At 43.4% G+C, this 15,955-nt stretch overlaps 1 protein-coding gene across 1 annotated transcript in view; it reads left to right on the forward strand.

The window, feature by feature from the left end:
* The first annotated feature begins 15 nt into the window (after positions 1-15).
* The window catches only part of CHN2 (chimerin 2), a 264,233-nt gene continuing 248,293 nt past the window's right edge, over positions 16-15,955 (forward strand). The window contains exon 1 of the mRNA XM_006912029.3: positions 16-408. Coding sequence (XP_006912091.2) covers positions 360-408 — 49 coding nt within the window. The 5' untranslated portion in view covers positions 16-359. The remainder of the gene's footprint in view (positions 409-15,955) is intronic.

Consider the following 15,955-nt stretch of genomic DNA (forward strand, 5'->3'; position numbering starts at 1 on the left):
CAGGTCCCAGCGGCGCGCGTGGGAGCGCTAACCGCAGCTGGGGCTCAGCCGGAGCCACGATCGGTCCCCTCCGGCTGCCCCTCGCCCCCCTCTCCGCTCCCACCTACCCTCCGACACCCGGAGAAAAGCGTGCAAAGGCAACGAGAGGGACGGAAACCACACATAAATAGCGGCGGCAGCAGCGCGTCATCTGGCGGAGCAGGAAGTGCAGGCAGAGTCCAGAGGCTGGTGCTTTCTGCGCGTCCCCCGGACTTTGCCATGGGCTGGGGGCCGCAGAGGCTGCGAGCGGCCGGGCGAGGGCAGCGGCGGCTGCGGCGGCACCGGGGCTGAGCGAGCAGCGACGCGCGGGGTGCGCGGAGATGGCAGCGTCCAGCAACTCCAGCCTGTCCGGCTCGTCGGTGTCCTCGGGTGAGTTTCAGCCTGTCGGGCGCGGCTGCCGCGCTGGGTCTCTCGCCCGCTGCTCTCGCCCCGCGCCCTGGGATGGGTAGAGCCTACCTGTGGCCGTCCTGCCGGCTCTCTCGGAGCGCGGGCAGCTGTCCGGTGTGACACTTGTTTGGATTGCCAGCCCCCTCGGTGCCCACAGCACCTCCGCGCCTGACGTCTGACAGCGCAGCGGTGGGCTAGCCGAGGCGCCCCTCGTGCGCGGACGCGGGTGTTCTGGGCACTTGGGGAGCAGCAGGCGAGAAGCGAAAGGAGCAGGGCAGGCTCGCACTTTCTGGCGCAGCTGGAACCGGGGCTGGCGGGGCGGGGAAGGTTAGGGTGACGCTGGGCGCCCTGACCCGCTGGCAGTGAGGTGTCCACTACGCTGGATGCCCGAATTTAAGGCAGAAGGGAGCAAACCCTCGCTCCTCACAGACTTGATTTTCTTTGTTTGTTTCAGAAATTAGCTCGGTGGAGACACGCTTGGGGCATGGGTTGGAGGGAGAAGTAAGGAAGGGATTGGGTCCTTCTGGTCCTGATTGAAGCGAGGTAGGGCACGGGAGGTCGAGCCCAGCCTCTGACAATTTGCCTGGTTATACAAGTTGTGTGTGTGTGTCTGTGTGTGTGTGTGTGTGTGTGAGAGAGAGAGAGAGAGAGAGAGAGAGAGAGAGAGAGAGAGGAGGAGGAGAGATGGATGAGGGATTTTCCTGTGTGGCCTCTTGGAATACGCTCTGTAATTTTACTTTCCAGGCATACATGTTTTTTGTTTTTTTTTCCAAGTGCAGCTGAGCCAACGGAGGGCTTCTTTCAGCTTTTCTATGGTTCATCAGTGGGTCTAATTGAAGAGACAAAAATTGCTAACGATTCTGAAGGAGTAGGAATCCATAGATGCAGACCCACCGGTTTTGAGTATGACAGGTTTCTCATCAGAATGATGCATTAGGTAGAATCCTTCTACCTCTCCGGTCACTAGAAACTTTAATGACAAACCCTAAAGGGATAGCCAGTAAGACATTTAGTATAGCATACAGTATTCATAGGTCAAGAAGGTCTCGAAGTTCTAATGGAAATGCTCAAAGTATTAATATTGTGTTAATTCTTGTTGTGTTTTTAAAAATTATTACTGAAAAATTAAACTCAAAGGAAGAAACACCTTGTCGGAAACACTGGACAGCAAGGCAGGCATCAGGAACCATACCTACACATGTGTGACTAATTAAATCATAAATGCAAGGTGAATCCGACTAAGGTGCCATTGTGAGGTGGCACAAGGCTATCACTGAAAGCCATCTGATATCTTTTTTTTTTTTTTTTGCAGATTTAGTTCCAGGGAAATGGCACTTCCTTTCTCGATCCCCATCAACTAATCAAAAGCACTGTGTAGTTAGGCATACAGTAAAGTTCAAGTTTCACATAGCAGCAGCCAATGGGACAGAACAGTCATATCTTATTAAGAGCAGCAACAAGTTGACCGCCTGTGGTTTTAATTCTGAGAACTCAGCAAATGTTACAGTTTATTTTTAGCACCCCCAAACCACTGCTGCTGCAGTGGTTGACTAACATTGAATTTAAAATACAGTGATGTTGGCTCATGCTTAGCATATGGTTATCCCCATCAGAAAACTTCCCACTAGAAAATCAGCTTGTGGGATAAAGGTGGTGAAGTGAAAGAGGAGTGGAGAAAGGGCGAGGAGGCAGTAGTGTCACGTTTGTTACTGATGGCATAAGTTGCAGATGCTGTGGCATCTGAATTTTCAGTCTTGATGGAGCTTAAGAAACCTCATTAAGAAAGCTAACTCAACCTTAGGAAGCATACATGGGTTTGAAGCAGTGCCGTATAAGCTTTAGATAATGGTCATTGCTTTGCAGATAGGATAGAGATGCTTATGGTGCTTAATTATTTATCCTACTTAGTTACCACTATTTCAAGTCCCAATGGAAACTGGGAAATTACTTGAAAATTGAAATTCAAAAAGTAGGCGCGGATATATTATTTGGTGTGCATCAACCTGGGCCATGAGTTTATATCGTCTAATTCACCAATTAATCAGGCACTTGGTCTTGAAAAATAATGAGAACCATAGTTCTCTTTTTAAGTATATTTCTCATGGTGTGGATCATGAATAATTCAGGTGACACAAGCAATTCACACCTGTGAGAGGTGTTGGGCAGGAAAGAATAGAGCTTATTTGTGACGGCAGCTGGGTTCCTCCAGGCAAAGGTCAGAATCTGAGAAATTAGGACACTCCATCAGTCAATGACTCACCATTTTCAAGGGCCTACTAGGCTCCAGGCAGTAAGTCATAAACCTCAGCTGGAAGGGAGTTAAGTGAGGAAGATAATTTTGGGATTCCTTCTAGCTCTGAAGTTCTGAGATTATTGTCCTTGACTTCTGGCTCCATCACTGATGAGTTGGGTAACTTGGGGTGAGTTACTTAACTTCTCTAAGCCTTAATTTCCTTATCTGTAAATGAGGCAAATATTAGTAATAAGACCGACTTCACATGAATGTTGAGATTAAATGAGATAATGTGTGTAGAGCATTTAGCACAGGGTGTGGCACTTAAGTGCTTGCGGTGAATAAATTTTGCTCCTTGGAGGAATACAAAAAAAAAAAAAAAAAAAGGCGGTCACTGGCTCAGACTTTAGGTGCAGAAATAAGTCCAACACTCCTCAAATCTGCCTCTTGACGTTGCATGTTAAATTTGATCTTGAGGTTGGAGCTCCATTAAACAAGCAATTATTTAGTGTCTTTTAGATTTCAGACATAGTCCCATGTATTTGGAATAGAAAGATGAATCAAGATACTTTCCCTCGCCATCCAGCAGCAGAGATGGAGGAGCAAATATCAATCTGTGTGCCAGTTGGATGGAACCAGTTACGTGGAGGAAAGCGCAGGGAAGACAGGGTGACCTCAGTTTAGAGGGCTCAGTGGAGGTGACCTGTGAGTTAGGCCTTGAAGGATGAATAGGGTTTTTCCGGATAGCAGAGATAGGGAAAGGCATTTCAGGCAGAGGAAGGAGAAGAGCAAAGAGTTTAGGCAAAGGCCTGGAGATGAAGTTCAGGACCCAGTTTTCAACCTCCTTTCTTAAGGCCGTTGATCCTTTTTCTGTGGTTTCTTTTCTCTGCACAGTTCCACGTATAGGCCCAGAGGTGCCAGATCACTTACTGCTACTGCTAATGTAGGAGGCTTTCTTTCTGTCTGGGTAGCAGTGGGTTTGGTGGCACAGTTCTGGATGCCTTAGGACATATTTGGGCAATCGAGCACCAAAAAATGAACAGTCAGTTCTGAAGTGTCCAGCATACGAGAGGTACACTCAAATAAAGTGGACTCAACCTCTCTCGGAGGAATAGCTGTGGGAGATTTCGGTTTGGTTGTATTCGCACAAAGAGTAAAGATCTAATAATTTACTGAGCATTCAGCTCAAAGTTACCTGACTTTGCTGGGAAGATGTTCTCACGTGCTGTTGGTCAATCATGTCATTCGCGTGTGTCATTTATTCTGTGTTACTAATCGAGACATAACAAATGAAATAATCAGGTTAAAATTAATTTTTAAATACATTTCCTGAGAACTGTTCAGAAATTTTCCTCTGGAATATTCAATTATGTGTAAAAGAAATTGCTTTGCCTTTGTTTTAATGATAACTGCTGGTAATTAAATTTCACAATCACCTAGATTGGCAGGAAGGTTTGATTACCTTTATTATTTTAAATAGAGAAAAAATCCCTATCCATAAGCCTTTAATCTAGCCTGTGGTACTTGATTATATTCAGAAATAAACAATGGTTGATTTGCAAAATAGTTTTCTTAATAATCATGGGTTATATTTACTTTTATAATCGAAATAAGAATTTTTTGCACATAGTAATGTGATTGCCAAATGGATAATTTCACAGAGTAAAAAAAAAAAATCAACGCAAGTAAAGTAATAAACTATGAGATATTTTTCAGTAGCTGAACTAGGTAAAAAATTAAATATTAAAGGCACCCCAAGTTGTTAAGATTTTGAGAAGATAAACACCCTGTATTATAACCTTTTAAAATTAAAATGCAGATGGAAAAAAAGTAAAAATCAGTATAAAGTATAGAATCATCAAACTTTAATTGGGAAAAGAACATTCCTGAATAGATTATATGCAACAGTTTGTGGGCTAGGTAAATGCAGTCATCCCATGGTGTCTGCAGGGGCTTGGTTCCAGCACCCCCATGGGTACCAAAATCTGCAGATACTCAAGTCCCTTCTATAAAGCAACATAGGTCAGTGCATACAGTCGGCCCTCCGCATCCATGGAAATGGGGGGCCGACTGTAATGCTATTTTCTGCTGTCACACGGGTTGATCCTAGAGATGATAAATAGGAATGTCATTACTCATTACTGAAGGGTCACAACCAGTGACACATACAAATCTTTCGTATTCCTAGATGCAGAAGGTAAAACTGAACTATAATAATGCTGTTAAGACTTACATATGTGTAATTAGAAACTCCATGGACCTAACGCTACAAAACAGGGTGTCTTTGTTGAAACAGACTTTCACAATGAGAAGTCTTCTTCTGGATGTTTGGATTCTTCCGAAGTATCCAATTATATGTAAAAGCAATTTCTTTACCTTTGTTTTAGTGATAATCACTGTAATTTAATTTCATCATTACCTCGAGTGGCTGGAAGACTTGATTACCTTTGTTATTTTAAATCACACGCACACACACACACAAAAAGAAAAAATAGCTATTTCGAAAATCACAAATAAAAACATCGCAAAGCTAAAACGAACCCCCTAAGAGAAATCGTTCATTCAGAGGCAGAGTCTTGTTGCTCACTGTTTTGCTGGTGACCTTTCTACACCTCATTTTAATTCATTAGATTTTCCGCTGTCCGTTCACAGTAACCCAGATGAACCCAGGGACGTAGAGCCTGAGAGGAAGGGAGGCCCTACTTAAGCGTGACTCTGTGTTTGCAGTGTTTGACGAGGGCCCACTGACTAGTGTATTTTTGCGAAAATACCAGAGTATCCCCACTCGCACTAACCCTGAGAAGTGCTTTCAATGTCTCTGTCATTTGTTCAACTTTTGGGAGATGCGAACGCCAAGTATTTTCTGAAGCCAGGCTGCTTAGGGTTTAACAGGACGGTGTGTTCTCTGAGCTGCCACCTAGGGCTCGGCCGGAATGTCATTCCAGCCGAGAGCCATCTGCTGCTCTGCAGGGTCTCCTGTTTTTGCACGATGGTGAAAATGACCGGACATTGGGTTTCGAAAGCCTATAGATGGACAGTGTCACAATGGTAGGTTTTGGAAAAGAGTTTTCTGCCAAGGGATCCAGATTCCTGCCAAGACACTTAGATACAGCCTGAGAAAGAGAAACGGACCTAGTGATGGACATATGATTAATAGCATCCATCTATCACCCACCAATCATTCATCTTTTATGAATGTATTCACATTTCATGGCTCCTGAAATATGCCGTTTAATTTTCAGAATGAATTGTTGTCTTGCCTTCCTGCCTCCCTTCCTTCCTCCCACCCTCTCTCCCTTTTTCTTTTCTCACCTGTTATTATGTTGGTCAGATTTCTTTTTCAAGATTTTTTTTCATAAATCCTGCATTTGGTCTGCTTTACTGTTCACGAATAGTTTCCAAATCCTCTAGCGCCATCCACTTTTCGGTGGGCAAGGAAGCTGGGACTCTGTTTCTCACGTGGATTCTGGTCAGAGGGTTAAAACAGATGCAGGCTGATTGGTGTGACAAAACACACTCACATGTCTCAAAGTTACCAACAAAAACAGAAGTTTATTTAAAGTCTCCGTGGCTGGAGGAAAACCCCATTAGGAATGTGCTGGCCCACACGCAGTCTGCTCCGCCGTGGGCCCACGTGGCTGTCCATCAGGGTCCGAGGCCGAAGGCCTGGCATGTGTGCGTTGCCAAGTGTCGATAAAACTTTTTCATCTGTGCACCCAGGGAGAGCCATCCGCCAGCTGCTTGTGCAAATAGCCTGCTTGTTTCTTCATTTATTATTAATCAGACATCTTTGTGGGGGCCGATCTTTGAATAGAGTCTTTCCAGTATGGTCTAATTACAGCATTGCCTTGCTTCAACAGTGTGGCCTGTCAAAGTCACCCAACCTCGGCCCATTCACAGTATAACCTCAGCAGTATAAAGTGTTATTTTAAATCGTTCAACGTCTAAGTTCCCATAGACATTCTCTAATATTAATAGCCTTATTTAAAATGTCATAATCACCTCAAGTCAGAGGTTACATCGATTAGATTCCTGGAGTTGAGATATCACCTACACATTGTGCGGGCTGCCAATCACCCTTGGCGGGCCTGCTGGGGAGAGCACTTTTTCAAGAAGAGAGGCTGGATGCCAGCTGCCTGAATCAGCTAGATCCGGAGGACGTCTGCTTCCTTGAGCTGGTGAGAGATACCACAGTCCAAAACGGGTCTTCTTTAGAGGCTGTAGGAAGGGCCCCAAAGTTGGAGCGAGAAGATCTGGAGATTTAAACCTATAGCCAGAGTGTTTAAAGCCTTATTCAAGGCCCTTTAACCCTCAGAGCTCTTAGGTTCTTAAGTGGGACACCACAACCATTAACAAGGGCCCTTGAACCCTTAACCAAGGCTCCTAAACTCTTCACATAGGCACTTAAACCAGACACATAGGCACTTAAATCAGACACTTAGCCAAGCTCTGCAACTAGCCAGCTGTGTGGCCTTCGGTGATGTTAGCCTCTCCAAGCCTTGAATACTCACTGCAAGCTGCAGATGTGACAGCCGGTTTCCTGAAGTTGACGTGAGCATCATGTCTGCTCCTTAGATGCCAATTCTCCCCCTTCCCTCTCTCCTTCCCTTAATGTCTCTGAGCCTCAGTTCTCTTGGCTTTAAATCAGAAATAGAGACATCTAATTTATGTCACAGGGTTATCATTCCTGAAGCACTGCTTGCGAAAATGCTTATAAACTGTAAAAGCCGCTAACAGTACCGAATGGCTATTACGTGTCATTCCGTTTACATTCTCTCATCTAATTCTCACAGTATTTCCCTGAGGTAGTAGACATTATATCCCATTTTGCAAACAAAGAAATAGGAGCAGAGAGGGCCTAGGACTTGGATTTGAGGTGCTAGGATTTCAACACAGTCCTCTAAATTCCAAAGATCTCTCTTCCCCCTTTCAAAACAGAAAGCGTTGGTTTGTTTCTATCTCTGTTTGAAAAGTTTCTGACATCTAAACTTTAAGTCTGATATACACATTCATTGTTAAGAGAGAAAACACAGCAATATGGTTGTGCCTTATTTTGTTGCCCTCAGTAGTTATTCGGACCCTCACTCAACCTGACTAAAGCTTATTCTCACCAGCATCAAGAGGAGTTGCCAGGTAATCAGTCATCAGGGAGAACACCCAGGGAATTGGACTTGCCGATGTATGTACTTAAGAGTATTCTTGCCAGGTGAAAGGTGGATAGGTGCTCGTTGCACTAGTCTTGCAACTTTTCTAAAGGCTTGAAAATTTTCTAAATAAAAGAAAAAAAAAAACAAGGATAAAAAGGAATGGAAATACATTGCACTCAGTTGATTATCTTCACTGGAGTTTTAACAGCATTCCATTTTGGGTGAGCGTATCAAGTCTCATTACCACCTCATGAAACTCCGAGATTCTGAGTCCTTGGGTGGCAAAATATGTTTATTAGCCAATGTCTTAAGTGAAAAAGTAAAGGAACTAGGTTACAGAAGAAGTTCAGGTAGACCATGTGCAACAATTCCTGCCTAAGAATTATTTTTCTCCCGAGCTGGGTTGACTTTACCTTTCATCATAGGTTTAGAGTGAGGAGGGACCTTGGAGGTTGTTTAGCAGATTCCAACATTGTATAAGTGAGAGAATCAGGGTCCGAAGGACTCCAAGGACTGCCCAGTGCCGCTTAGCTAGTTGGTGGTGGAGCTGTTTGCTGGTACTGTTATCTAGGACCCATGTTCTTAGAATATTAATTCTCTACTTCCCTTCCCAGCTCATTTTAAAGAGTAGCATCATCTTTAGAGAATTTCTTGCAGACGTTTTTCCTGTCTGGCTTCATAGAGGCTGTTCTACTTAATTATTTAATATTTTCAAAAAACAAGCCACAGAGTGCTTTGTATTTTAAATGGGCCTTTGATCTCAAGGCTGTTTTGCCAATAGAGGACAAAGACTTAAGCGACCCACTGTCTGCCCTAACTATATTAAGTGCTGCAGTCCTATATGGGAACCACTAGCCACACGTAGCTACTAAATTTAAGTTAAAAAAAAAAAATTCATTTCCCCAGTCGCACGAGGCACATTTCATGTGCTCAATCGCACATGTGGCTCTTAGCTGCCATATTGGATCACGTAGAAATTTCTGTCATTCTGTGGAATATTCTATTGAGCAGCGCTGGAATACAGGGTCAGTAGTTTTAAGACAGGGACCTTACTGATGTAAAATTAAGCTAAGGATGGAAAATTTGATAGAATGTTCTTCTATTCCTCTATTTATTCCATGTGCTACTTAGGCTAGATTTACTAATTTTGAAAATTGGGTTTTTTTTTTAAATTTTTTTTTCATAGCTTTGAGGGAAACTGTGGAATGACAGTGAAGGATGATATCAGAGAAAGTAATTAAAATGTTTGTAAACTCTTTTAGTCCCGAAGTTTGATTCAAGCTTTATAAAAAGTGGTATGTAGTTTCCCTAGGCAACCCCATTAAAAAAAAGTGAGTTGTAATTTCACCCGCGAAGAGGAAAAAATGTCCACATCCAGAAAAAGCTTGGATCTTATAATTGTATGTCTTCTAAAACATAATAAAGAAAATAGGAAAATTGTGAATGTGTCGACCGAGGTTGCCAGTGGCAGACCCAGGCTGTGCTGTTTAAAAGAGATTTTCTCCCAACTTGGTCATCAGCAAACCATTGGCCTAAAAGTGTTTTGCTTCTGCAAAAGGCCCACATGCGGGGCAAGGCAGTTGCACTGGTTTTGAAAAAATCAAGTTAGCTTTTGGAATTTTCGGCGCATTTAGTTGAGGGAAAATGCACGCAAATAAGATGCAAGAACGTGACGCAACCACCCTCCTCCTGGAACTTCATTACCATCTTCAAGTGCAGCAACAAATTGGAAAGGTAGAAGGTATCTTTAAAACATCAAGCAACTCTCAAGAAAGAAGTGGATATCAAGGCCATTGAACTCAGAAGCCAAAGTAGCCAGAACACTGTGGCATCGTGACTTGATCGTATTGTCATAATTCAGACCATAAGTTTAGGGCGATGTGAATCACAGAATCACTTGGATGATAACTTTATGCAAGTTTTTTCTCGTCAGAGGCCCCGTGCCTGGGTTTCATCACGTCCCATCATTGCCTTCTGTACCCTCAGTGCTGGCTGAGCACCATTTTCTTTAAGGAAACAAAACCTAGCACATAATGCCACACTAACAATGTTATTATTTTTATAAATTTTGTTTTCAAGGATTAGTTTGGAGAGATGGATGTTAGAACAGCGAGTAATCAGGAAGCAAGGAGTATGGTTTTGTGGGTAAATCTTCTGTAGCATCTACTAGAGTCTGGGGGCTGCAACATTCACCTGTAAGGGTCTGATTCTCAAGACCTGGGCCTGCACTGTCCAATATGGTAGCCACATGGGCTATTTGGCCTTAAAATGTAGCTCGTCTGAACCGAGATGTACTGCAAAGTACACATCAGAGTCTGAAGACTTAGTATAAAACAAAAAGACAATTACAAATGTTACATTGATTATATGTTGAAATGATAACTTTTATTGGATATTAAGGTAAAGAAAATACATCTTAAAAATTAATTTTTCTATTTAAAAATGTGTAATGTAGCTACTAGAAATATTTAAAATTATACATGTCACTCATATTTGTATTAGACATCACTGGGCGGGATGACTCCAGTGAGAATGTTCTAGCCTTAATCGCGGACTCCACCGTACAGAACCTGCTGGTTCACTGACCGGTGGCTCCCACAGTTGTAGTCCTGTCCACTTTCCCAGCCAGATACTTACCCTCCCTCTACCGAGGCCCAGTTCAGCATTGATTCTCAGGTCCCTGTTTTGGTTCTGTCCCCAGGCATTGAGAGATGTTCCTCCTTTTTCTGAGTCTGTACAGTGATTTTGCAATGAAATTCTGTAGAGAGGGACAGGTTGGGGCTTTCATTAGATTCTTGTTTATACAGGTTTTGTGCTTTGTTTTTGTTTTTTTGCTTCGCTATAATTCTAGACTTTCCATATTTACTTGTTAGATTTATGTACACCTCTCCTTCCAAAGAAAGCTTGCAGTGCTATAAGGCTATCAAGTTGGGAAGAGAAGGTAAGGGAACAAGGGACACATTTTTTTCTTGACCGGAGGAGAAAATTCTTGTCTGATAGTCTTTACACTGAGGCTTCTTGCCATGAATATGTATATGTGTATACACATACATGTCCATGCGGATGTCTGTATGTGGGAATGCATGTCTGTTGGTCTGAGTCTGTGTGTACATGCATACACAGAAAGCAGAAGTGGATTAGGTTTCAAGCAAGGGTGATTTCCAGCCAAATATATAATATATAAATTAATATCAAGGGAAATGAAAAGTCAAGCCTAACATTACTTTTAGTAATGAAAGAATTCACTCGGGATATGCTAATGATGTGTAGATATTAATACACATAATTTGGCTTCCTAATATTGATTTACGTTGCTTATTCGAATTCACTTTATTATATAAAAATTAGTTGTTTTGTTTTACAGTGTTTGTCCCTGCAGACTGTGAGACCGTTAAACCATGTTTTTTGGGTAAATAATACTATTTTGGTGACTTTTATATGCAAAGAGAGCAATATTATGTCTCTTTCAGGAAGTGCTCTGTGAGTTGTTAGTTTCTGGTTGGGGCCATGGTTAGTCGAAGCCAGATGTCTTCTCTGTTATCTCCCGAGTGACCAATGTCCAGGGTTGAAGGTGCTCACAGTGACTGGGGCACCTTTTTCTTCTATGTGACATTAATATACCACGTGAGAGCCCTGTGCTTGTTGTAAGCAGCCAAACTAACCCACACACTTCCCCCCCACCCCCAAATATAAATTCTTCCTGAGAGGAAAAAGCGGTTGACGGGGACTTTGTAAACTGTCTTGAATTGCATCAGATTAAGATTAGGAATATAACCACAGTGCATCCTGGGCAGTTACAAATGGGAGACAGGCGTTTTGAGTTCGACAGTGTAATCTGTCATAAGAACATAATTGCCGTAGTACTTATTTGGGTCTATATTCTAACCCCAGTGATAGCACTGAGGGGTATTTTGTAAAAGCGCACAGAAGCCTCTTGGGGACGAGGTGCCCTGCAGACATCGTAGTTTTCATAAATCGCCGAGTGTAAATCTGTCATTCAGGAATTCGTGAAAACCTGTTTCCGAGTCTGCATGTAGTCTCAGCTTGCGCTCCGTCTTACGGCGATGAGTTCCATTCATTTTTTACCCCTAGCATAGACTGGTATTTCTTTTTATCGCTTTCGATTTAACTCTCTGAAACTTACTTCTAACATTCGTCTTTGGGTTTTTTAAATAACTGTGGGTTCGTTTGAACCCTGAACTTCGAGGATGGTGTTGTGTGACAGGTGCTGGGGCACTGAGGATCTGGCCCAAACACCAGCACCAATGGCCATGTTAACTTGGGCCTCTCTGAATTTCCATTTTCTTACCCATAAACTGGGCTAATAATACTGGTTATAAGAATCCAATGGGATAATGTCTATGAAAAACACTTGGAAACTGAAAACTTGTAAATAAAACCTAAAACTCTCTTGTCTTATGAAGCTCCCATTCTCATATAGATGCTCCATAGGCGTCTTTCCTGGGTGATCAGTGATCATTCAGAGTTCATGATCTTCTAAGATAACTGGAAAAATCTCCCCTTGGTCTTCTTAAACAGCCTTTCTGAACCTTGAATTCTAATCCCTCCAGTTTAGAATTTCCTACTCAGTGTAAGACTCCATGGTCCATTACACATTCCCATAAACGTTTTAAATTAGCCTAGACAAATCTCTCGTCCAAAGGGACACCACTGTTTATACTTTCTAATTCAGAGGAGTGGTTCTTTTTAAAATTGTATTTGATGTAAGATTCAATATATGCAAATGAATGTCTGTACCAGACATGCAAGTTACAAAGCACAGCAACCTAACTCTTATAGAAAAAGCCACCGCTCAACCTAGGGACATTGACCTTGCCTTTTCCTGGATACTCCTTTCCCTTCTCTCCTTCCCTCCCTCCAACAGTAACCACTACTTTGAATTTTCTACTTATCGTTCTCTTGTTTTTTCTTGTTTTTTCTTAAGTAATTTTATTACATATCGCTAGAATACATGCCCCACGAGAGCAAATGTTTTTGTCTGTTTTTGTTCACCGCCAATCCCCAGTGCCTAGGGAGCTGTCTGGCATGCAGTAACCAGTCCATAACTACTTGTTAGGTGAATGAATATGTTTCTATCTCAAGCTCTATCACAGGCCTGCTGCCATAGCCTCTCCTTTATCTCTTGTATGTAAATCAGTTCTATGATACCCTGTCACTGATTCATATTAGCCACATGCCTTTAATAATTTTTAGAAAATTAATTTAAAAAAAACTCATAATATGGATTATTTGCACATCGTTGCAATAGGAGACCCCCAGCAAAATCACAGGGACTTCTCTGAAGCAGGACTTTTTAAACCTGATTTCTAGCTCACAAGCACTTTTCAGGAGTGAATAGCGAACATAAGAAGAACTCTAGGGACCTAAGAAGTAAAACTATAGTTCATCAGGGAGGGCTGCAGAGAAATTTTTAAAAAGTGATATGGTACACATGCTGCCACAGGGATGAACTTTGGAAACATTATGCTAAGCGCAAGATGCCAGTTACAGAAGACCAGACATTCTATGATTCCGCTTATATGAGGCGCCTAGAATAGGCAACCTAGAGAGACAGAAAGTAGTTTGGTTGTTTCCCAGGCTGAAAGAGTTGGAGGGAAACAGGAGTGGCTGGTCATGGGTACGGGTTTCTTTTGGGCTGATGAATTATTCTAAAATGGATTGTGGATTGTAATGGTTGCACCTATCTGTGAATATACTGAAAGCCATTGAATTGTAAACTTTCGAACGGGTGAATTGTAGGGTATGTGAATGATATCTCGATAAAGCTGTTATCTAAGAGACCAAAAATAAATAAATAAATAAATAAATAAATAAATAAATAAATAAATAAATCAATAACTGACATAGTAAGAGTGAGAATATGGAAAGGCTGTAAAGTGCGCAGGCGGGAAACCCCCATAGATCAAGTCCTGCCTGGACAGGATGCTTTGAGTCAGATAGGAAACGTGCTCTCTGAAGTCACTGATATCTTGATCAACACATGGGGGGGGCCCTCTTTTTCCCATTTTTATTTCCACATTTGTCTTTTTTTTTTTGCTGCCAGCCCCGATCTCCTCAGAAGGTTCTAGAGAGAGGTGTTTCAGTGGCTGGCTCACAGGGTCAGCTCGACCTTCCCCAGTGCCCCCTAAAGGTTGCAGCATCCCCCTTTTAGCTCAGGAATGAAGGAGAGCAGCAGGTCTCCTCTGCTGGTGCTGGACAAAGCAATTAATGCATTTCTCATGACTAGTTAATTAGGTTTTTCTGCAGCTTTTCAAGCCCTGGGCGTAAGTCTTATGCCCTCACAGTGGAACGTGAGTCATCCGGGGCCCAGATTTCCCACTGTGTATGTGGGGCTGCTGGTATTCTTAGCACAGAGATGCTTCTGTTGCTGCCTGCATCGGCCCCACTAGATGGATGTGTGCACAGATGTTTCCAAGGGTGTCATCTGCTGCCTCTTTTGTTGTTTCTAATCAAAGAGCCGACACCTTTGATCATGTCAGATCACAGTATTGTGCTGTAAGTACTTTGTTAGGAAGACTAAATTATTACACAGGTACAGCTGTCTCGGATGTTCTTCTGGTGTTTACATTATTCACCCGGAAAAATGCATTTCATCAGATCTAAAAACATGACTATTAAAAATGAAATTTTCTAGAACCACATGCAGTTCACCAGAATGAATCCAATCAAAACACATGTTAAAAATACAAAAAAACGTCATCCTCTCCCCCCACGCATGGAGTCTCTTAGAGCAAGATACCTTCTGTAGATTGGATGCCGATCTGGCTCTAGTGGGAGCTTATGAAGATAAAGACTGGTGTCTTCAGGGAACAGTCCCTGGGTGGCTTCAATCTTCAATGGCCTGTATGAGTTTATAGGATGGCTGGCTCCCCATCACATTGTCCCTCTTTCTGCCCATGGGACAATGAAGGTCAGCACCCACACAAGATACGGATAGCCACCCAGTCATGGGAGTATGAAGGCAAAGCAGCGAGCGCTGGAACATCTTCCTTAGTTCTTTCCTTAAGGTCCCATTCAGAGTATTTTCCTGGCACTTGGAGGAGGAAGTGGGTATGGGCTGCAGTGGATTTGTCGTTTGGTGTCCTCCCTCGGGGGAAATCCTGCCACCCTGAGTTGCTCAGGACAAGAGCACACATGGGCGAGGTATTGTGCCTCGCGCTGGCCTCTGGCAACTGCCCTGACATCTCACTCCAGGTGCGGATCTTATTATACCTTGGGCCTCTACTTCCTGATGTCACAGGCCAAGTTTTCCCTAACAAAAGATGCTCTGTTCCTGAGACCGGCTGCTCATATGCCACTTTTCTCATCGGACACCAATGTGCATAGCACGTTCACACCTCCTCGCTTCCTGACCAGAACATTCCAGGGTGCAATTATCGTATGGATTAGGATGCTTCTGCTACAAATACAGAAGATCCTAAGAAGTAGTAGGAGATGGAGACGCCATACACAGTGGCATCCGACCCGTCTCTGCAGTTCTCGCAACTCTGCCGTCTCGGTGGAGGGGCTCTGTTCTCAGCCTTGCTCTTCTTATGGTGTCAAGGAGTTAGCAGCAGTCCCTGGCATCACATTTAGAAGGAGAGAAGGCGGAGTCTCTTCCTCCTGGCTGGGCGGAAAGTGAGAAAACCTTTCACAGACGCACCCCTGGCCCCGGTAGACTTCCCCTGGCCTCACTGGCTGCAGTTTTGTCACATGCTTGTATGTGAGCCAGTCACTGTCAAGGAGAACAGGGTTCCCATGATGTACTCAGTCCAGCCACGACCCCTTCCTGGAATGGGGGCGGGGTCTGTCTCCCTGACGGAGTGAGGACGCCTGAACAGAGCAGGGGTCTGTGAAGGAGGAAGTAGGAACCAAGGATGTCTGCCAGTTATGTCATGAATGTCCTCAGCCTGTGGAACCCCTGAGGCCACCACAGAAATACTGCGAGTTCTAAGAAACCTGGCCTCTCCCAGTCGAAGGACTTATTGGTCCAGTCGCGAGCCAAACAACCAGTGCCCGATTCACTCTCTAATGATGTTCACTACCTAACAAAAATGTTTCTGCTTCCCGTCCAAATTAAGATGACTGACGGCTTTTACCAATGCATCGTTCGTGCTTGTTAGCACTTTACGGTCTGAAGCACTTTGTT

The sequence above is a fragment of the Pteropus alecto genome, unplaced genomic scaffold (genome assembly GCF_000325575.1).
Source record: "Pteropus alecto unplaced genomic scaffold, ASM32557v1 scaffold21, whole genome shotgun sequence".
Taxonomy (NCBI): domain Eukaryota; kingdom Metazoa; phylum Chordata; class Mammalia; order Chiroptera; family Pteropodidae; genus Pteropus; species Pteropus alecto.